The sequence below is a fragment of the Staurois parvus genome, unplaced genomic scaffold (assembly GCF_062004578.1).
Source record: "Staurois parvus isolate SC_StPar_1 unplaced genomic scaffold, SC_StPar_1.0 ptg000619l, whole genome shotgun sequence".
Lineage (NCBI taxonomy): Eukaryota > Metazoa > Chordata > Amphibia > Anura > Ranidae > Staurois > Staurois parvus.
The window spans coordinates 1,068,017-1,092,614 of record NW_028318415.1 but is presented as its reverse complement, the minus strand read 5'-3'; the positions used below and the strand labels follow the sequence as shown (position 1 = coordinate 1,092,614).

At 43.2% G+C, this 24,598-nt stretch overlaps 1 protein-coding gene across 1 annotated transcript in view; it reads right to left on the bottom strand.

The window, feature by feature from the left end:
- The window catches only part of TMEM87B (transmembrane protein 87B), a 65,978-nt gene extending 62,039 nt beyond the window's left edge, over positions 1–3,939 (bottom strand). The window contains exon 1 of the mRNA XM_089693263.1: positions 3,610–3,939. Coding sequence (XP_089549389.1) covers positions 3,610–3,735 — 126 coding nt within the window. The 5' untranslated portion in view covers positions 3,736–3,939. The remainder of the gene's footprint in view (positions 1–3,609) is intronic.
- Between the last annotated feature and the right edge of the window lie 20,659 nt (positions 3,940–24,598).

The window sequence follows — 24,598 nt, the reverse complement described above, 5'->3', positions numbered from 1 at the left end:
AATGCAAAGCCGCACCCCCGTGGACTCCAATGCAAAGCCGCCAGCCACATTAATTAAATTAAAAAAAATTTTTTTTAAAACTGTCTGTTTTGGTTTTCAGCCAATTGCATCCTGAATTTTAGATTTCGGCACTGGAATTTTCATTTCGGTGCACCACTAGTTTTTTATATCTATAAATAAATATATTGCCTTTCATTTCTGTTTTAAACGGAATGGGTTGTTTTACAAGGTGAGGGTTTAGTCTCTATAATACCGCCATAAGGCTAGGTTCACATTTGGGCTGGCGCTTCTTGAAACAGTTTTACAGCATTTTTCTGTTATTTAAATTGGTGCTAATGGTTTTTTACCTTCATGCCTATGCATGATGGTAACAAACCTCCTGTGTGCAGCAGCTACCCCAGCCCCCTCAATACTTACCTAAGTCCCCCTCTCAATCCAGCAATGTGCACTGGCGTTTTGGCTATCCTGGGAACCCCCTTCTCACTGGCTGAGAGAGAGGTGGGAGCCATTGGCTCCCAATGCTGTCAATCACAGCCAGTAAGCCAATGATAAGAGAGGGGAGTGGGGCCGAGCCACAGCTCCGTGTGTGAATGGACAAGCAGAGCAGCGGGTGCCCCCATAGCAAGCTGCTTACTGTGGGGGCACCCAACAGGTGGGAGGGGCTAGTAGAGCCTGCAGGGCACCAGAGAAGAGGAGGATCCAGGCTGCTCTGTGCAAAAACACTGCACACAGGAGGAAGTATAGGCATGTTTGTTTTTTTTCTTTAAAAAGAAATAAGCCTTGATGGCCAGTTCACATTATAGAAATGCAGTCCAGATGTGTTTCTGCATGCATTTTTTCCCCTTTTTCTTCAATTTAAATAAGGACATGTGCATTCCAGTGCAGTTCTGTGCAGGAAAAATGCAGCATGTTCTACTTTTTTTCTGCAACTGGAACTGCAAGCACTGATGTGAACTATTACAATGACAACCATATAACCTACTTTCTGTACGTTTTGGATGCAGAAAAAAAAAAAAGCAACTGAAAACGCATGTAGTGTGAACTGGCCCTTAGAATCACTTTACGTGGATCTAAATTAGTGGTGCACAGAAATGAAAATTCTTGGCCCGAAACCGAAAATTCAAAATGCGTTTGGCCAAAAACCGAAACAAGCAGTTTTTAAAACTGAATATATATTTTTTGGAAAAAACTACACTGATTAAAAAAACAAAAAACCACAACATATACCCCAAATTTTTTGTAAAATATGAAAGAGGATGTTTCGGCGAGTAAATAGATACCCAACATACCACACATTAAAATTGTTCACGCTAGTGGAATGGCGTGAAACTGCAGTACTTAAAAATCTCCATGGGTGCTGCTTTAAAAAGGTCTACAGGTTAGCAGTGTAAAGTTACAGAGGAGGTCTAGTGTGAGAATTATTGCTCTTGCTCTGACGTTCATGGCGATACCTCACGTGTGTGGTTTTAACACAATTTACATATGTGGGTATGGCCTAAGTATGCATTCACCACTATATATACTAAAGAAGATGCGAGCGCCTAAATGTGAAAACCAAAACTGCTGTGCACAAAAAGGTAACCAATAGCACCTTAAACATAGACAATAAACAAAAAGTGCAGCGCTAAAATATATATAAATAAATGTCCAGATGATTCCACGTTTAAAATCACCAAACTATTGGAATCATCTGGGCATTTATTTATATATATTTTAGCGCTGCACTTCTTGTTTATTGTCTATGCGTTCACCACTACATGCGACGGGGGAACTTTAAACCTTTGTATTATTTAATGGCTTTTGGGGTTTTTTTGCACTGTCCCTTTAAAAAAAAATGTGTTATCACTTTTATTCTTATCACAAGAAATGCATGCATCCCTTGTGATAGAAATAATTAGTGACAGGTCATCTTTATGGAGAGATGTGGGGTCAATAGGACCCCACATCTCTCCTCTGCAATGTAAAGCATTAGATAAAAAAAAGGTATTGATCTAGTGCTTTAAGAAAAAAATGGCTGGAACCGGAAGTGACATCACTCCGGTCCTCCAAGGGCATAGAGATGAGTGGAGGCCATCTTTCCTTCACTCATCTCTATGCCCAGCGCCGGGATCGTTCAATAGTTTCTCAGGTAAGACTGGGAACTACCGAGGCGATAGCAAGGTTTTTTTGGCACCTTTTTTTCATACCGGCAGCACAGTGGCTAAATGGTTAGCACTTCTGCTGGCAGTACTAGGGTCATTGGTTCGAATCCCAGCCACAGCACCACCTGCCTGGAGTTTGCATGTTCTCCCTGTGCCTGCGTAGGTTTCCTCCCACACTCCAAAGACATGCTGGTAGGTTAATTGGATCCTGTCTAAGTTGTCCCTAATATGTGTATGAATGTAAGTTAGGGACTTTAGATTTTATACCCCTTGAGGGTTAGGGACTGATGTGAATGTACTATATATATATATATATATATATATATATATATATATATATATATATATATATATAAAATAAATATATATGTAAAGAGCTGCGTAAAATTGACAGCGCTATATAGTACCTATAATAAATATCTGCAGAAATGTTTCGGCCACTGAAATTTTGGTGCATCCCTAATCTAAGGCTAGCTTCACATCTGTGCAGGTGGTGTCGCTGTGGATCTGCACGAAAATCCGTGCACCTGCACAGAGGAATGAGGACCTGCGGGCGGGTGCCATTAGTTCTAATGACACGCTGCCCGCACTGGAAAACGGCACCATACTGGGAACCGAGGTTCCCATGTGGGCTATGGTTTCATAAGAAGTGCAGGGACTTTTTCCCTACGGGGCACGGGAGTCCATTCAAATGAACAGGCTCTCGTGCTCGCACGGCCGCATATATGTGAACCAGGGGTCACTGCTTGGAGGCAGAGGTAGGCATACAGGTCATGTGACTGCTGTTATGGGCGGTCACATGATGGGAAGAGTCCCGATCACAAGTATGCACCAGGTGGTTTTGTTTACGTTAGTTGCTGGAAATGCGCTCTCAGCGCCCATCTCCAGTACTGCAACTAAACTTACCGCCCTTGCAAGACGCACATTCATTGGTAACGGCACCCAAAACGCATCTCGCCAACATGGCACCTTTGCGGCCACCGAATGGCATGGTCCTGCAACGTCACGCAGTTTGGAGAGTCACAATCTGTAAAAGTAGTGCTTGCACTTCCTGTGTTCCGCTACATTTGGCAACCAATGAAAAACCAGAAGACGCCAGACTTCATGCGAACGCATGTGAACCGGCCCTAACACTAAACTTTATTCTAGAACGATCTCTCAGATTTAGCGCTCCTACATTTACATCATTTTAATGCAGAATATTCTGGAAACATTTGAGTTCCTCACATAATGGCCCCATTGTTGTTCTTCTGGAATGTATGGCCCCATTACTCTCACCCCAGGTATGTATACAGAGCACTGTGTGTTCACTCCTTGCCCCTGCTCGGGGGAGATTTCCTCACAACACACTGAAGTCCAGTGACAGAGACCAGAGGAGCACACTACATTCACGCACAGCAGTCAGCGCGTCCACGTGCGGCGCGCCCCCGTGTCTTTGTGACTGCCCCGCACAGTGTCCCGGACCCACCTTAGAGTAGGGCACAGTCCAGCTCCCCGGCTCCGGCACCGCCTCCACCCCCGGAGACACAGCGAGGCCCAGGCACAGCAAGAGGAGGCTTGGGGACAGCAGGCGGCTGATGGGAGCAGCAACCATATTGCAGCCACTGAGTACTCCGTACAGCGGCCGTGTCTTCTACTTCCTTCTTCTGTACGGACAACCCGGAGTCTGCTCACCTGGCCGGCTGTGACATCACCGCTTCACCTGGAGGAGGCGCTCTGCTACTACGCCCCTTTAGCATGACCACAGAACAGCCACTTCTGCTTATGGGGTTTACATTACAGTGCGACAATAGAGGAATCACTTGTAAAGCCTTTGTACAGAAGATGTCCCGTTTTCATGGCAAGGGTCGCCATTTTCTTGAAGATTTATTTGCATTGAATCCTATGGGTGTGTCCCCACAAAAATGGCACCTGAGAGTTCTGCAGGAGAGTTGTCCCTCTTGTTTCCAGCGTGGAAATGAGATGTCATCACTCGGCATGTGGTGTGTGAAGGAATGCCATGTAGTGACATGTAATGAAAGGGAAGGAATGAGGCTGGAAACATTGCAGTTGCTAGAGATGACTTGTTAGTTCGGGAACTGCTACCTTCATCCTGGATTCATGACCTGGAATATGTATGGAGTTTAGGATTGCCACCTCATCCCTTGAAAACCGAACACATATACAGGTTCTGAGGCTAATTTAATGCAGATAATGTACTACGTTTAATTTCCACCTTAATCAGCCACAGAACTTGTGTAATTAACTTCTTCACGCCAGTGCCTCCATACCCTTTAAGGCATTTCAGATGCCGAAGGCGGGGTTTTAGGGTCACGTGACCACTGTGATTCGCTGTCATATGATCGGAAAAGGTCCCAATCGCAAGGGGAGATCGGGACCTTTCCGAGAGACACCGACATATGTGCTGGGAGCGCGCAGGGTGCGTGCTGTCAGCACGTGTTTTCAAATGGTACGCAAATATGCGGCCGCTCGGCGTTAACGCCCAGCCACCAAGAGGCCGCATATTTGCATACGGTTGGCATCAAGGGGTTATGTGTTCAGGCTTAAAGGGATGAGGTGGCAACCCTAATGGAGCTAAGGAAGTCTAGGGGAGGCAGATATCCCTTGTTGCATGATTGTTTCAGTCTAAGGCCCTGTGTACACGGGACGTTTCTGAACGATGGAAACTGACTGCTGGAAAATGTAGGTTAAAAAACGTCTGTTTAGCCGTGTTTACATAACGCGTTTATGCGCGTTTAGGTTTAGAAGTGTTTTTTAAAGATAAGCACAGGAGAACCTCCCAAATGCCCAGAATGCACTGAAAAGTGGTAAAATATTAACTATGTCAGACTGTTTCAGAGAAATACACAGAGTAGAAGCAGACACAGCAGTATGTGTTGACATTAGCTAGGTGTGAGTTGCTCATTAACATTTCTTTTGTTTCCAAGGGTGGGAAGGTGTCTTCTGGAGTGAGTCATTAAGGTCACCTGGCAGGGGGTCTTCATGAGGAATTTGAGGTGTGAATGGGCATTAACATATCTTTTCTTTCCAAGAGGGGAGAGGTCTGAGGTGTGAATTTGTCATTACAATGTGTGACAAGCTTGGTAGGAATATCCTGTGTTCAGTGTTTTGTTCATCTGAGCACCTTGAAAATCCTTTGCATGCATTTTTCATGATGAAAAAAGGCTCTGGACAGCATTGGGAATTTCAGAAATTCAAACGTGATTTGCCACGTTTACAAGCGTTTTACATTTGAAACGCTGATAAAATCGACATCTGAATGCAAGTTTGTTGCGTTCAAAAAACCGACTGTAAACTCAACTGCCTGTAAACGACTGTAAACAAAGATGTGTACAGGTCTTATAGACGGGGGTGCTGGGCTCTGTCCTCACAGCTGCAGGAGACTCTGAGAAGGCAGGAGCACTTTGCTTGCAGAACCCTGATTTTGGAATCCTACATCTAATTGGGAGGAGGAAGATCTGTTGCTGCATCCATAAAGGAAGGACCCATTTTCTGTGACCGGATCAGCTTTGTTTCCTTCTGGGTTGAGGATCCATGGGCTTTGGATATATACTGCGTTTATATATCTTCTTTCTGGTGAGTGCGTTTTTCAGCCACTTCCTCACGGATCACCAACATTGAATTCCCACTTGTCACTTGACACGTTTTTATGAACTGGACTTGCAGTGGACTCATTTCTGTTTTATGATTACTACCCTCAGCGCTGCACTATTTGTTATGTGATTCTAAAGGTTCATTTGTGTTTTTTGTAAAATAACAACCATCTATTTTTACCTGCTGTGTGCAGTGGTTTTGCATAATGCAGCCTGGATCCTCCTCTTCTCAGGTCCACTGCAGGCTCTCCTGGCTCCTCCTGTCTGTCAGGTGCCCCCACAGCAAGCAGCTTGCTATGGGTGCATCCACTGCTCTGTGTCCATTCACATACAGACCTGAGGCTTTGCCCCACCCCCTCTCCTCATTGGCTGATTGGCTGTTATTGACAGCAGTGGGAGCCTGCTTGCTGTCTCAGCCAATGAGGAGGCAGAGACCTGGGACAGCCAAGTCTGTAATTTATTTATTTATTTCAGGTACTTATATAGCGCTGTCAATTTACGCAGTGCTTTACATGTGTATTGTGCATTCACGCCAGTCCCTAACCCTCAAGGGGTGCACAATCTAAGGTCCCTAACTTACATTCATACGTACACATACTAGGGCCAATTTAGATAGGAAACCGGAGTACCCAGAGAAAACCTACACAGGCACAGTGAGAACATGCAAATTCCAGGCAGGTGGTGCAGTGGTTGGAATTCAAATCAACGTCCTTAGTACTGCAAGGCAGAAGGCTAGCCTTTCAGCCACTGTGTTGCCCACATTGATGGATCACGATTGAGGGGGCTGGGGGAGCTGTTTCACACAGAAGGTTTTTTACTTTCATGCATAGAATGCATGAAGGTAAAAAACCTTTAGCCTTTACAACCACTTTAAAGTGTTACTAAACCCAGGACCCTGCATTCACTATATCTGGTCTCCCACAGTACACAGAACATGTAAATGCAATTATTTTAGAAAATATAAACTGCTAAATACCAGGTGTCTGGTAATCCTTTGTGCAAGTTCAGGGGTTACCTGATCCTGTCCAGACTGAACAAGATGCTCGAAGATCTCAAGGCCAGAAAAAGAGTGCGAGAAAATGTGGGCACTGGTGACGGTGCTTGTAGTCATCACATCACTGGAGGGGTGGTGAGTATAGTTCCACATTATAGATGTTATGGTTTTCATAACATGCACTGATGAAGGTACATTATTCAATATTGTCATAGCAGCACAGTTTGTTTCTATCTACTGGCGTCTCCTAAAGTGTTACTAAACCCCGGACCCTGCATTTACTCTATCTGCTCTCCCACAGTACATAGAACATGGAAGTGCAATTATTTTAGAAAGTAAAAACTGCTAAATACCTTTTCTCATCAGTTAGAGTAGTCTTGGGACTTCTATCAGTGTCCAGCCGAGCACATGTCAAAGCTTGTAGGAGGAGTTTTCATTCTGTTCTAGGAGGATGCAGAACCCCTGACTCTCTGGACAGTGCTGATTGGCCCTGTGCTGATCACATGCCCTCTCCTAAGAAAAAAAACCTCTCTAGCAATACACACTAAAATGAGCATGTGCAGAGTAACTCCACACGATATGTCTTATCAGGAGATAAGACGGAGACACTGGAAGAAGGGGAGGATCAGAGAAGTCATGGTCAAACAGCGCTTTTACACAATACAGCGGATTAACCCTGTAGGTTCCACAGCGAGTATAACAAGCATTCTTTACTGCATATACAGACTGATTTTACTGTTGTGGGTTTAGTATCACTTTAACAGCAACATTATTTTTTTTATTTTGGATAGAGTAAGGGAGGGTTATATCCCTTGTCAGTTTTTTTAGCTATCTGTGTCCCATTGGGGAGATTTACATTCACTTGCTGTCCAATACCTAAAACAGGAAGTGAGAGGAAATCCCTTTAAAGTGTTACTAAACCCAGGACCCTGCAATGCAATTATTTTAGTAAATATAAACTGCTAAATACCTTTCTCATCAGCAGTTAGAGCAGTCTTGTGACTTCTATCAGTGTCTGGCCAAACACTGGTTAAAGCTTGTGGGAGGGGTTTTCATTCTCCTCTGACTGTCCTATGAGGCTCCATGACCCCTGACCCTCTGGACACTGCTATTTGGCCCTGTGCTTATCACATGCACTCTCCATCCCCCCCCCCCCAAAATAAAATCTACAGTTGTGGCCAAAATTATTCAACCCCCAATGCTGTAAAGGGGTTTAGGGACTATAGTGTACATTTGGAATTGTATTCAGAATCAAATCCTACAAGGACGTTGTAACTACCCAAATGCAACTAAAATGACATCAATTGTTTATGTAATACAGTAGTAAATGGTTCTTATGTGGTTTCTTCATTGCCACAATTATTCAACCCCTTAAAGACTACCACTCTGAAGAACAGAGGTTCATACAGGTGCTTTCCATCAGGTATTGAAAACACCTGTGGATGTCACCGAGCAGCAATCAAGCATAATAAGCACCAATTAGGCAGCTTTAAAATGACTGTGATACTCAGCTCCTTCTAGACATTTACTGGTGTGGTTACAAACATGGTGAAGGCAAGAGAATGGTCCAGGAAGACAAGAGAAGAGGTGATTTCTCTTCACAGGAAGGGCAATGGCTATAAGAAGATTGCAAAGATGTTAAACATACCAAGAGACACCTTAGGAAGCATCATTCGCAAATTCAAGGCAAAGGGCACTGTTGAAACGCTACCTGGTCGTGGCAGAAAGAAGATGCTGACTTCGACTGCTGTGCGCTACCTGAAGCGTAGAGTGGAGAGAAGTCCCCGTGTGACTGCTGAGGAACTGAGAAAAGATTTGTCAGATGTGGGTACAGAAGTTTCAGCCCAGACAATAAGACGCACACTGCGTAATGAAGGCCTCCGTGCCAGAACTCCCAGGCGTACCCCCTTGCTGTCTCCAAAGAATAAGAAGAGTCGACTGCAGTATGCCAAAAGCCATGTGGACAAACCACAAAAGTTGTGGGATAGTGTTCTGTGGACTGATGAAACAAAATTAGAACTGTTTGGGCCCATGGATCAACGCTATGTTTGGAGGAGGAAGAACAAGGCCTATGATGAAAAGAACACCTTGCCTACTGTGAAGCATGGTGGAGGGTCAATCATGCTTTGGGGCTGTTTTGCTTCTGCAGGTACAGGGAAGCTTCAGCGTGTGCAAGGTACCATGAATTCTCTTCAGTACCAGGAGATATTGGATGGAAACGTGATGCAGTCCGTCACACACCTGAGGCTTGGGAGACGTTGGACCTTTCAACAGGACAATGATCCCAAGCATACCTCCAAGTCCACTAGAGCATGGTTGCAGAGGAAAGGCTGGAACATTTTGGAGTGGCCATCGCAGTCACCAGACTTAAATCCGATTGAGAACCTCTGGTGGGACTTAAAGAAAGCAGTTGCAGTGCGCAAGCCTAAGAATGTGACTGAACTGGAGGCCTTTGCCCATGAAGAATGGGCGAAGATACCCGTAGATCGCTGCAAGACACTTGTGTCAAGCTATGCTTCACGTTTAAAAGCTGTTATAACTGTAAAAGGATGCTGTACTAAGTACTAAGATTGAATGTCACTTGGGGGTTGAATAAAACTGATAATGCTGTGAGCACAGAAAAGACATTTGTGGTTATTTCATTATAACTGTTATGTTATATTTGTCTGACCTACAAGTGCCTCTTTAATGTAAATGTAAGCAAGATGACTGAATGATCAAAAGCAATGTCAAACTGGCCAAAACACTCAATTTCAGTGGGGGTTGAATAATTTTGGCCACAACTGTAGCAATACACACCAAACTGAACATGTGCAGAGTGCCTTCTAGGGCTATTTACTATCAGCAGATTGATTTGGGACAGTGGAAGAAGGGGAGGAGCAAAAAAGACAGGATCAAAAAGCCTTTTTACAGAATGCAGATAATTATCTCCTTAGGTTCCACAGTGAGTATAACAAGCATGCTGTACTGCATATACAGACTGATTTTACTGTTGTGGGTTTAGTAACACTTTAATGTGTGGGAATCCTCCTTAGTTGATCACCAGAACTAGTGCCCCCATTGAAATATTTCCCATCTCTTACTGTTCTGGGGACAACCCAAAATATGTGAATTTTCTTTACTTTCACTTTTGATAGTAACATTAAACAGGTCAAATGGAGTGAATCTTCCTAACAGGGGTATAAACTGCAGTAAAAACCCGACAGGTATTCTAATTCCTCTCTATCTAAAACGAAAAAAAAAAAGTATTTTTTTTTTGTCTTTAGTTATACTTATAGTGGTTGTAAAGGCTCAAAGTTTTTTACCTTCTTGCATTCTAAGGTAAGAAAAACCTGTGTGCAGCGCCCCCCCCCTTCCCCCCTTCCTCAGTACCTACCTGAGCCCTATCATGATCCAGCCATGTGCACAAGAGCCTCGGCTCTCTGGGGACTCTCCCTCCAAATTGGCTGAGACAGCATCAGGAGCCATCGGCAATCATAGCTGGTGAGCCAAAAAGTAGAGAGAGGAGGCGAGGCAAAGCTGCGGAGCTGGAACGAGCCTGCTTGGTAACCCCCATGGCAAACTGCTTGCTCTGAGGGCAGGAGGGAAAGGGACGGGAAACCGAAAATAGGAGGATCGCGGATGCTCTGTGCAGGTAACTGTACCATGTTTATTATTAAAAAATGCCTTTAATATCACTCTAAACCTAGATTCACACTATGAATGGCACAGGAAGTGTATTACATGTGATTCAGTGTGGTGTGATTTGAGCTCATTCATTGTGAATGAGCTCAAATCGCATCACACTAAAGTAGTGTATGCACAAACTTTAGAAATGCACTGCAGCTGGATCGCATGGTCATTTTGTACCATCCCATCTGGTGCAGGCAAACGCACCGTTGTCGGGGTGTCGTTAACATTGCACTGACACCTACTGCAGATCGCAAGGGCAGTGCAATAGGAATGCGGTTCACAAATTGCAGGTTTCCCACATTGCATTCTAGTGTGAACCCGGGCTTAAAGTAGAACTATAGGCAAAACTTGTTTTTCATTTTGGATAGAGCAATATATTATTCTGGACTGCATGTGTACCTCATCCCTAATATGCAATACAAAGAGAAACAAAACCTGATGGGACTTTACTGGTACATTAAGCGGACAACTTCATGTTGTACATTAAACATATTTATTGACATGCATCTTCCAAACACATTATATAAAAACAATACTTGGCTATTAAGCCCAAGAAATAACAGCATCATGTTCTATGGCATCAGTGTCCTCCTGAGGTTGACGCATTTCACTTGTTAGCTTCTTCAGGACCCCAAAACTAGAGGTGAGGAAACCAAACGCCTTAGCTGGAAGATGTTTATATATATATATATATATATATATATAAAAAAACATTCTCCGCAGACTCACATGCCAAATGTACCAGTAAAGTTCCATCAGGTTTTGTTTCTCTTTGTTTTGGATAGAGCAAGGAAGGATCTTTTTTCGATATCTGTGTCCTATTGTGGAGATTTCTCTGCACTACCTGTCTCATAGCCAAACAGGAAGTGAGTGTAAATCCCTACAAATTAAGGAAATTCCCAGGTCACCAGAACTAGTGCCCCCATGGGAAGATTTCCCCGCTATTATTTTTCTGGGGACAACCCAAAATTTGGATTTCTCTTTTACTTTCACTTTCAATAATAATGGTAAACAGGACAAATAGAGAGGGTGAATCTTCTTAACAGCGGCACACATAGCAATACAAATCTGGCAAGTGTTCTAATCCCTCTCCACTCTATCCAAAACTAAAAAAAAAAGTTTGCCTTTACGGTACTTATATTTAAAGATGAATTTCAGACATTGTATTTTTTTTCATTGTTACATTTTGATACAGCTTGTAGAAATGTAACGGCATGTCCTAGATTGTAAGCTCGAAAGAGCAGGGCCCTCGAACCCCTCGTGTAGTGTTTTGTTACTGTCTTGTCTCATGTTATGTCCCCCTTGCTACTGTACAGCGCTGAGCATACCCTTTGGCGCTATATAAATACTGTATAATAATAATGATGTACGGGTCACAGTTGGCTGATTAGTGGAGCCCCTACAGGACATGGCCTCACTATCAGGACTACAAGCCGCTGCTTGACTTACAGGACCTTGTTGGTCCCATCATACAGTGAGTACTGGCAACCCGGTGTTGATATCTAGGTCATGTCGGCTGTGCAGGCTTGTACAAGCTGGACTGGTAACACACATTGAGGTTGCTGTGGCAGGTACTCGTACTACATTTTTGTGTCTAGTTCCACTGGCTGTGTCACTATCCATGTCCACACCATTCACACATTGGTTGGATATCATCTTGGAGGCTTTCCATTGCAGATTGCTGCAGTCCGCTAGTGTCTGGCTAACAGCCTGTCTGCACATTTGCAGGCTATATGTGGATCATCTCACATTGTTCACATGCATAGACTTCATCTCAGTGGACATAATTTGCTGGACATTATTAGCTAGGATTCTCTCCCTTTTTTTTCTCCTTTGGATTGGCCAAACTACAATCATATTTACTTTTTTGTGCACTATTGACTTGATTTCCCAGGTTGGACTTCAGAGGCAATAGCCCTTTACACATGGTACAATTTTTTTCAGGTCTTTGATCAGCCAATTCTACCCTACAGTCATCTGGTATTTAGGCTGGCCCCTTGACTGCAGTTAATCATTATCCATAGGATTGTTTTATATTTGTCTTGCTCATGCAATGTGTTGGTGAATGAGTTATTAGAAAAGGCGGGGTCTGGGGGGTTATAGTGGGCGAGTGTTACACCTCAGCTCCCTCCTTTCCTGTTGGGGGGGGGGGTTGGGTTGAGGAAGCTTCTTTTGGGAGCAGTGTTGAGGTTACCTTGGGAGGCATTTTGGGGGGATTTTTTCTGGGGGGTTGTTGCGAGGTGGTTGTGGTGTTGGGGGAGGTGGGTTGGTCTCTAGGGGTGGTGCGAGTGTAGTAGATACACCCTGGGGCATATTGGGTACCTTCTCTGGTATCATCTTGGGAGTGCCTGTTTTGGGAGGTTTTCCTCCCTATGTGAGGGGTAGGGGGTTTTATGGTTCAGAGTGTTTCCTGGATCCCCGATGCAATGTGTTTTTATTCTGTATGGTTTAATGATTTACAAAAAATTATGTCTTTGAGGTTAGCCTTTTATGTGTGTAGCCTATTTTCTATTTCTTTGGATTTTCCTTGTATTGTTCTAGGCAACATCCTACCAGGTATATCTGGAGGCAACTCACTCTATATTTAATTTTGGTGGACTCCCCAGCCTTTCTCTGCCCCTTTTTTGTATTGTGATAGGTACTCTCTCCTGGGGTTTTGTAGTGCAACGTATGGACCGCTACACCAGCAGCACAAGGCATGACGGTCGTTATGTGCAGCAGGGTCTAGATTGGTGGCCAGGATATTTGGAATTAGCTCGCCTTTTCATTTTTTGTAAAAAAAAGGTGACATTACCCTTTATAAAGACTCTACTCTACTCTATTACTATATAAGCCAGCAATGGGCAAACTACGGCCCAGCGGACCTTTTAATCCGGCCCGCGGAGCTAGGCTCCCGCTAGGCTCCTCTCACAGTCCGCCCTGAAGACCGGTGTAGCCTGAAAATCTGTCTCCTATGAGGATCTGTCCCCCTCGACGTATCTGCGCATGTGCCGGAGATCGCCGATCGGCTGCTAATGCCTGAAACTGGCACATGTGCAGATACGTCGAGGGGGACAGATCCTCATAGGAGACAGATTTTCGTGCTACACCGGAGCGGCGCGGGAACACGGCGAGAGGAACGCGCGGAGCAAAGGTAAGTGAATTGACACAGGGGGGACTTGGGGACTTAATATGGGGGATGAATTAATATGGGGGATGAATTAATATGGGGAATGAATTACTATATGGGGGATGAATTACTATATGGGGGATGAATTACTATGGGGGATGAATTACTATAGGGGGGATGAATTACTATGGGGGATGAAGTACTATATGGGGGATGAATTACTATATGGGGGGGTGAATTACTATATGGGGGATGAATTACTATGGGGGATGAATTACTATATGGGGGGATGAATTACTATGGGGGATGAATTACTATATGGGGGATGAATTACTATGGGGGATGAATTACTATAGGGGGGATGAATTACTATATGGGGGATGAATTACTATGGGGGATGAATTACTATATGGGGGATGAATTACTATGGGGAATGAATTACTATATGGGGGATGAATTACTATAGGGGGGATGAATTACTATATGGGGGATGAATTACTATGGGGGATGAATTACTATATGGGGGAAGAATTACTATGGGGGATGAATTACTATGGGGGATGAATTACTATATGGGGGATTAATTACTATGCTTACTATGGGGGAATATTACTATACTTACTATGGATGACACATACACATCATTCATCTACTCTTGGTCCGGCCCCCGGGTCCAATATATGAACCCATTGCGGCCCTCAAGTCAAAAAGTTTGCCCACCCCTGATATAAGCCTATATAAGCCTCTCTTGTGTAGACATTCAAAATCCTGGAGACTGCTACCGAGTTCCACAATCTTGGATGTGATGTCAGCAGCTCCAGCAGACTTAAAGCTGTCACTCAAATGACAAGCCAACTTAAATGTCATTGAACCTTCCAGTATGACATCCATACATATGTTTTGGGAGAACATTTCATTATTTGCTTGTTTCAAGTATAATTAAGTGTTTTTTAGACAGACTACTTAATTAGGGCTAAAAAAGACCCTGTCACCAGACAATTCATTTTAATAAACAAATTTTAATAAGATTTAATTCATTTAGTTAATTTAATTTATTTAGTGAATTTAGATGTAGATTATTTAGTGTATTTATTTTAAATTTTTAAATTAAAATAACAAACATGTTATACTCACCTGCTCTGCACAATGGAATTACACAAAGCAGCCTCAACCCTCCTCTTCTGGGGTGCCCTGTTGGTGATCTTGGCTCCTTCTCTTCTGTGTCTGCCCCCATAGCAAGTGCTCGCTATGGGGGTGGATGTGCGGGCTGGATCCCAAGCTGGTCTGTGTGTGTGTCCATTGGCACACACAGCTTGCATTGGCCCTGTCCCCTACTCTTTGCTCACTGGATTTGACTGACAGCAACAGAAGCCAATGGCACCCACTGTCCTAAGCCAAGCTTGCAAGAGAGAGGAGAGAAGATCTGAAGCTGGGCACAGTGCTGGGTCGATACAGGACTCTTTTAAGTATTGGGGGAGGGAAGGGCACAACAAGTGGCAAAACATTTTTTTATCTTAATACAGGGAATGCATTAAGGTAAAAAGTTTTACCTTTATAAACCTTTAATTCAGTGCATTTAATGAATAATAAGCATGCTACTTATTCATAAAAGCCCCTCTTGTGTAGACATCCAAAAGCCACAGAGCTGCTGCTGGGTGCCACCATTTTGGATGTAATGTCAGCAGCCCCAGCAGACTCAGAGCTGTCACTCAAATGGCACTCTATAGTATTCCCCTTCACTCCTCCCCAGACATCTACAAAAAAGGTTATGTAAGTAGGGGAGGGGCAGAGAAGCTTGGCCAGCATAGACAGTAAAAAGACACTCCCAAAAGAGGAGAAGACTATGAAGTGCAAATAGAGAGAGGGCTCTATTGGGGAATTGCAAAATCAAAGGTACGATGCAAGTGAATAAAAGTCATTTGTGCTTTTTGAAATACTTGATTTTCTATGCTTCTACCTGCATTACCTGTACATTGGTGAAAGGGTCTCTTTAAAAATTTACAGTTGTGGCCAAAATTATTCAACCCCCACTGAAATTGAGTGTTTTGGCCAGTTTGACATTGCTTTTGATCATTCAGTCATCTTGCTTACATTTACATTAAAGAGGCACTTGTAGGTCAGACAAATATAACATAACAGTTATAATGAAATAACCACAAATGTCTTTTCTGTGCTCACAGCATTATCAGTTTTATTCAACCCCCAAGTGACATTCAATCTTAGTACTTAGTACAGCATCCTTTTACAGTTATAACAGCTTTTAAACGTGAAGCATAGCTTGACACAAGTGTCTTGCAGCGATCTACGGGTATCTTCGCCCATTCTTCATGGGCAAAGGCCTCCAGTTCAGTCACATTCTTAGGCTTGCGCACTGCAACTGCTTTCTTTAAGTCCCACCAGAGGTTCTCAATCGGATTTAAGTCTGGTGACTGCGATGGCCACTCCAAAATGTTCCAGCCTTTCCTCTGCAACCATGCTCTAGTGGACTTGGAGGTATGCTTGGGATCATTGTCCTGTTGAAAGGTCCAACGTCTCCCAAGCCTCAGGTGTGTGACGGACTGCATCACGTTTCCATCCAATATCTCCTGGTACTGAAGAGAATTCATGGTACCTTGCACACGCTGAAGCTTCCCTGTACCTGCAGAAGCAAAACAGCCCCAAAGCATGATTGACCCTTCACCATGCTTCACAGTAGGCAAGGTGTTCTTTTCATCATAGGCCTTGTTCTTCCTCCTCCAAACATAGCGTTGATCCATGGGCCCAAACAGTTCTAATTTTGTTTCATCAGTCCACAGAACACTATCCCACAACTTTTGTGGTTTGTCCACATGGCTTTTGGCATACTGCAGTCGACTCTTCTTATTCTTTGGAGACAGCAAGGGGGTACGCCTGGGAGTTCTGGCACGGAGGCCTTCATTACGCAGTGTGCGTCTTATTGTCTGGGCTGAAACTTCTGTACCCACATCTGACAAATCTTTTCTCAGTTCCTCAGCAGTCACACGGGGACTTCTCTCCACTCTACGCTTCAGGTAGCGCACAGCAGTCGAAGTCAGCATCTTCTTTCTGCCACGACCAGGTAGCGTTTCAACAGTGCCCTTTGCCTTGAATTTGCGAATGATGCTTCCTAAGGTGTCTCTTGGTATGTTTAACATCTTTGCAATCTTCTTATAGCCATTGCCCTTCCTGTGAAGAGAAATCACCTCTTCTCTTGTCTTCCTGGACCATTCTCTTGCCTTCACCATGTTTGTAACCACACCAGTAAATGTCTAGAAGGAGCTGAGTATCACAGTCATTTTAAAGCTGCCTAATTGGTGCTTATTATGCTTGATTGCTGCTCGGTGACATCCACAGGTGTTTTCAATACCTGATGGAAAGCACCTGTATGAACCTCTGTTCTTCAGAGTGGTAGTCTTTAAGGGGTTGAATAATTGTGGCAATGAAGAAACCACATAAGAACCATTTACTACTGTATTACATAAACAATTGATGTCATTTTAGTTGCATTTGGGTAGTTACAACGTCCTTGTAGGATTTGATTCTGAATACAATTCCAAATGTACACTATAGTCCCTAAACCCCTTTACAGCATTGGGGGTTGAATAATTTTGGCCACAACTGTAGTAATGACACCTCCTTGATTTTTAACTTCAGAGCATACCTCTTAATGTACCATAGTTGCCAAGAGTCCCAGATCTTGTAAGAAAGTCCTGGGATTTAGTACACTGTCCTGGAGTGTCCATGTCCCATCGGCTGTCCTGCAAGACCAGGAACACTAGGTTCCAGTGCTGGAATGCTAAAAGGTCAGTGTTCTGAAATAAATGCGTGACTCTCAGGTAGAGTGATCTCCACCTGACAAACAGAACTTTAGTCCCAAGTAGACATTCTGAGGGAAGAGGCAGTGGCAGGGGAGCATGATCTGGTAAGAAAAACCACTAAGGATCATTGAAAGAAGGGGTTGGTGGGATTATTACTGCAACTGACCACCAATGAAATGGGGGGTTGATTATTACTGCCATTGACCACCAACGAGGAGATGGGGTTAATTATCACAGCAAATGACAACCAATGAAAGGCAGTATTATAATTTTACTTCCATTGGCCACCCATAAAGTGGGGGGGGGGATAATGATCACTCCCACTGAACACCCATGAAAGGGTGTGTGTGTGAAGGGGGAGGTAATTATTACTACCACTGACCGCTATAGAAAGAGGGTGGGGGGTTAATTGTTACTGCTACTGACAGCCAATGAAAGGAGGAATTAATTATCAGTGCCACTGACCACCAATGAAATGGGGGGTTGATTATTACTGCCATTGACCACCAACGAGGAGATGGGGTTAATTATCACAGCAAATGACAACCAATGAAAGGAAGTATTATAATTTTACTTCCATTGGCCACCCATAAAGTGGGGGGGGGGGATAATGATCACTCCCACTGAACACCCATGAAAGGGTGTGTGTGTGAAGGGGGAGGTAATTATTACTACCACTGACCGCTATAGAAAGAGGGTGGGGGGTTAATTGTTCCTGCTACTGACAGCCAATGAAAGGAGGAATTAATTATCAGTGCCACTGACTACCAATGAAAGGGGGGGGGGATAATTTTACTGGAACTGATCACCAATGAAAGAGCGGAGATAACTGTTACCTACACCAGTGCTGGAGTTTATTTTTGCTCCATACTGACATCAGTGTTGGGAGTTACTGTCACTGACACCAGCAATCAGGCTTCTTTTTCTCCTGGGTTACTTTACTCCCATTTTCTCTTTAGTATACCCCCAGCAGGGGCGTATTTAATTTGCCTAGGGTGTTATTTTTCAGGGGGGCAGTGCCGCCCCCCCCCCAGCAGGAGGGACACACGTGGCAGCCAGTGACTGAGGATGAGGATCAGGTGAGGCACAGCAATGCAGGCTGCGGGCTGCTGAAGGGTGTCCGACTCTCATTCCCGGATCATTGCCAGAGGTCAGCACAGAAGGAAGACGTTGGGCTTTCCTGATCATGGCTGGCAGGTAAGTACTAGAATATCCATCTCCCTCTATCTAACTTTTAGTCGCTGTAGATGTACATTATACTGACAAAAAGTAGTAAAAATAAAATATGCTGCTAACTAATGTTTTCTTTTTTAATAATTCCTCTTCTATGCTGCACTTGGAAAAAGGTTAGGGAAGATTATAGGCTGGATTCATACTGTTTGTAGTGCATTAATTCACGTTAACATGCATAGGGGTTATGACCGCCCAATCATCTTAAACAGGCTGTCAACACACTGAAATACAGGTTTAAACACCTAAAGCTCAAAAATGCTAGAAAAAAAAGCGGATGAAACATACTGATTATAGCGTTTTTGTGCCGGCTTGTAGTAGCATTAGCACTTTATTAGCGTTTTTACAGTACATGAAGGAAAAAACGCTCGAAAAAAGCCTTTTAGAAGTATTTAGGAGCATTCAGCGTTTTTTTGTTCTTCCGGGAAAACACTCCTGAAAACTACAAAAACAGGTTTTTTTCTGTTCCTAAAGACTGAAGCTTGAGAAAGGCTTCTAGCATAAAATAGTGTGTGTGGACACATAGGATAACACATTAGCTTCTAGAAGCAGAAAAAAATTGCTCATAATAGCTTCCAGGAGCTTAAAGTGGAGTTCCACCTGGAAAAAAATAAATAAAAGTCAGCAGCTACAAAAACTGTAGCTGCTGACTTTGAAACTACAGCCACTTACCTGTCCCTCGGTCCAGCGGTGTCCTCACCACCGCTGGTTTCACCGGCCGTCTTCTCTCCCTGGCACCGGCATCTTCAGTGTGGGCACCCAGCTGTGACAGTTTGCGGCTTCACAGCCGGGTGCCCATTGCATATGCGCGAGAAGCGCTGCACTTTGTGCATGGCCCCGTAGTCTTCTGGGACCTGTCACGTGTCTCAGAAGACTTCAAGGAGGGAGGGTAGGAGGACAACTTCCGATCGCCTAGGCGGAAGTGGGAGCGGGTACCTGTCAAATTCAGGTACCCACTCCCCAAAGGTGTCAATCCATAATGGGGAGCGAGGGACAAAGGCTTAAAGCGGAACTTCCCCATTTGGGTGGAGTTCCGCTTTAAGAAAGACACTAGTGTGCATGGAGCCTAACAGTGTATGTATGTTGTGGTGCACTGTCTATGTGCAGTAAGGTGACATTCAGAGCAACTTGAAGCAATGCTGTACCCTGTGTTGCATTAATACGCAGCAAAACAAGTGTTGTCACACAAGTATGAATGCAGCATTATTGCACCTTTTTAACATGAGTTTTATCACATTTCTCTGCTCCAGTGTCTTCTAGTCTTCTACCAGCAAGCAGCTTGTGTGTGGCCAGCCTACATGGCATACAAACTAAAACGTTTAACTATTGGGTGGTTGTTGTAAGGTCAAACTCTGCTGTGGACACCCAACACTCCACGTGGAAGAAGTCAAACTGACCAACCTTTCTGGACTATGAGTTTAGAACTTAGAATGGGTGAACTGACTGGAGTATCTGGTTTTTGGAGTGAAGGCCAACCACACTGGGAACCGGAATCACCTGCTGGTTTACTTTACCTCTCGGTGAATTATGCGTTCAACCAGAATTTCCAGTTCGTGTCAACTGAAGTAGCCGTTTCAAAGCATAATGATGGTGTCACTCTCCCATGAATTATTCTTCATAATGTATTTTATGTAAATAATTGGTACATTCACTGCAAGACAGTGATGTATTTGCTGTGGTTTGGTTGTAAGGCAAAGTTTGCAGACTAATACAGGGCAATCTTACCTTTGGGTTCCCAGGCCACTCTGAACCTTAACTACATATGTATGCAAACATCAAGAGGTTCTTAATAAAGTATATATAAAGGCGCCTGCTTTTAAGTAAAACACAAATCATGAAACCGCCCTCCTTAAAGTGAAAGGTAAATTAATCGCTCTTATTGTGAATTTGAAAAAGGATATGTGAGGCAACAGCACAATCAAAAGCTCTACAAAATCAACATTCGCTTAGTAAATGAAAGTCCATAAACATCTGGTATGTTCCAATAAAGTCCATCACATGCAGTATGTTCACCACACCGTGTATTTAAATCTTCTGTGACGTAATAACAAATCTTGCATTCGTGCCACCACAAATCCCCACCTCTGTGAGAAGTGTGCGCTCACCAACAACCAGTGACCTCTATTTAACTAAAGGTCAACTAGAGCTTTGGTATAATGAATATCCTCCAAAGCAGTAACACCACTCTTCAATAGATCCTTCACAATTTCCATATACAGTATCTTCAATCATCTGTCCAGAGATACCACAACATCAAGCCTAGAGGTGCGTCTAAATCTACCTTTTCTCTGAAGCCCAATCCACTTTCACATCTTAAAACGGAGTTCCAGCTGAAACAGAAAAAAGAAAAGTCAGCAGCTACAAAAACTGTAGCTGCTGACTTTAAAATACAGACACTTACCTGTTCCTCGGTCCAGTGGTGGACTTATCATGGCTGTTTTCACTGGCTGTCTTCTCTCCCTGGTGCTGGCATCTTCAGTGTGGTCACCCGGCTGTGACAGCTTCACAGCCGGGTTCCCACTGTGCATGCGCGAGAATCGCTACGCTTTGTGAAGGGCCCCGTAGTCTTCTGGGACCTGTCACATGTCTCAGAAGACTACGGGGGGGGGGGGGAGGACAGCTTCCACTTCTGATCTACTTAGGCGATTGCAGCGAAAATGAGATCAGGTACCTGTCAAATTTGGGTGCCCGCTCCCCAAAAGGTGCCAATCCCTAATAGGAGCGGGGGACAAAGACTTAAAGCGAAACTTCCCCTTTTCGGTCAAGCTCCGCTTTAAGAGGTGATGCAGTTAACCCTTTGAGGACCATAAGATTATGGAACGCCAAAAGAATCAATTTTTTGTTTTAAAGTTCGAACACATCACTTGCTGTAACTAAGCCATTTCATGAAATAATTGCCAAAGAGCTAGATCCATTTGTTAATAAGAACTATTATTTTGACTCAAACCAAAAAAAAGTATTTTAAGTTCTTAATCAGATGATACAGGCAATTAAAAACATGGGACAAATACGTCCCTTGGTCCTCAAAGGGTTAAGGTGTTACTGTTACAACAGTAAAATCAGTCTGTATATGCAATAAAGTATGCTTGTTATACTCACTGTGGAACCTAAGGGGTTAATCATCTGCATTGTGTAAAATGATCCTGTCTTCTCTGATCCTCCCCTTCTTCCACAGTCCTCAATCCATCTGCTGACAGAACAGATCCTTGGGGGCAAGCTGCACATGCTCAGTTTGGTATATATTTCTAGAGAGTTTTTTTTTTCATGGGAGAGTGCATGTGTTCAGTACTGGGCAAATCAGCACTACAGGTCCAGGGGTCCTGCAGCCTCATAGGACAATCAGGGGAGAATGAAAACTCGTCCTACAAGCTTTAACCAGTGCTCAGCTGGACACTGATAGAAGTCACAAGACTGCTCTAACTGCTGATGAGAAAAGGTATTTAGCAGTTTATATTTACTAAAATAATTGCATTTCCATGTTGTGTGTACTGTGGGAGACCAGATAGAGTAAATGCAGGGTCCTGGGTTTAGTAACACTTTAAGAGATGCCAGTAGATAGAAACAAACTGTGCTGCTATGACAATATTGAATAATGTACCTTCATCAGTGCATGTTATGAAAACCATAACATCTATAATGTGGAACTATACTCACCACCCCTCCAGTGATGTGATGACTACAAGCACCGTCACCAGTGCCCACATTTTCTTGCAATCTTTTTCTGGCCTTGAGATCTTCGAACATCTTGTTCAGTCTGGACAGGATGAGGTAACCCCTGAACTTGCACAAAGGAGCACCAGACACTTGGCAGTTTATGAAGTTTGCGAAGAAGAAGGTAAGAAGCCTTTACTGCAGAGCTGCTCCAGATCATCAGTGCAATACCTAATTCACTTAAAGTGCAACTAAAGACATTTTTATTAAGTTTTGGATAGGTTGGAAAAGGATTAGAACACCTGTCAGATTTTTTTTATATTGTCTGTGCCCCCATTTGGGAGATTCACCCTCTCTATTTGTCCTGTTTACCGTTATCAGTGAAAGTAAAAGAAAACAGGACTAGAGGACTAGAAACGAACAGGAATAGAGGAGAAATCTTCCAATGGGGACACTAGTTCTGGTGACCCTGGCTACACCCTAGGATTTCCTCACTTTGGAGAGATTTCCTCTCACTTCCTGTTTTGGATATGGGACAGGAAGTGAAGGGAAATCTCCCTATGGGTCACAAATGGAAAAATAACTGACAGGAGTTACAACCCCTCATTTACTCTAATTGAAAATAAAAAGTTATGCCTTTAGCTATACTTTAAATGATAATAATTTTATTACAAATTGTTATATTTTCTCCATAAGGAGGTAAGGTTGTAAGTATTGGTCTTCACTTTTGATTATTTTATAGAGATTTTTATTTATTACAGGTACTTCTAAGGTCCCTAATTCATATCCATACATACACATACTAGGGCCAATTTAGACAGAAGCTGATTAACCTACCAGCGTGTCTTTGGAGTGTTGGAGGAAACTGGAGTACCCGGAGGAAACCCATGCAGCGCTTTATATATATATATATATATATATATATACAGTATATATATTGTACATTCACATCAGTCCCTAACCCTCAAGGGGTGTACAATCTAAGGTCCCTAACTCACATTCATACTAGGGCCAATTTAGACAGGATTCAATTCGCCTACCAGCATGTCTTTGGAGGGAGGAAAAAAACTGGAGTACCTGAAGGAAACCCATGCAGGCACAGGGAGAACATGCAAGCTCCAGGGGGGTGGTGCTGTGGTTGGGATTTGAACTGCCAACCCTAGTGCTGCTAGGTGGAAGTACTAACCACTTAGCCACTGTGCTACCCCCTATTATCTGGTTTCTGAAACTTACTAGTGGCGACATTACTATTTAAGCATTATAATTTAAAGTGGATATAACATGACATATATTCAGTACATTTATTTGGCTTTTGTCTGCAGTTTTGAGCATATTAGATTGCACTTTATGGGGGTAGCAACAGTTGGTGTTATAATTTTCTATTGAAATTCCCTTTTCTATAGAAGAACTTGTGAAATAAACATGTGAAATAAGGTACACTAGATTAGAAGACCTTGAAACTAACAATAAACTTTACATAACAAGTAAGGGAGGCTATTTTGGTTACAATATAAGTGACACACCCACAGTCATAACCTAGAACCCTTCAGGTTTATAGTCCTTAAGCAAAGAAAACATGAATTATCAGGAGCGAGCGAGCATGTGATTGCTCTATGGTATAACAAGACTTTGGTCCTTAGTACTTCTTACAATAGAAATCAAGGTCTTTGTAAGGCTGGCCATACACTATACAATTTTCTTACAAATATCGGCCCAATTTCCTTTAGATTTACCTTCAACTATGTAGTGCAAGGGCTTGCTACATGAATACAATTGAAAATGTTGTTTAGGTTTGACCTCATATTATATAGTTTTTGGTAAATCTAACAAGAGTCTCAAAAAAATTGTATAATGTATGTCCAGCATTACTCTCCTCAGGTTTCACCCTTGGGAGTCCATTTGTAACAAATGCCATAGGACTTTTTAAGGCTCGTTCACACCATGGTGCAGAGTTGTCAGTTTTTCTGCACATGTTCTGTACGGCTACAACAAAATCAATTGTTCTCTATGTTTCCTGTTCACACAACAACATTAGTGTCGCGTGCAGAATTTTTCTGTGCAGGAATCTGTAACATGTATAAAACTCACTTAGGTGCTCATAAAAACTGATGTCTCTGCAAGTGAAATCTGCACTTCAGTTTCCATCAGTTTTTCTACAAAGGGCCGTTCACACCATGGTGCAGAGTCGTCAGTTTTTCTGCATGTGTTCTGCAAGGGCAGAACAAAATCAATTGTTCTCTATGTTCCCTGTTCACACAACAACACTAGTATCGCGTGCAGAATTTTTCTGTGCAGGAATCTGTAACATGTATAAAACTCACTGAAGTGCTCATAAAAACCGATGTAAATTGATGTCTTTGCAAGTGAAATCTGCACTTCAGTTTCCATCAGTT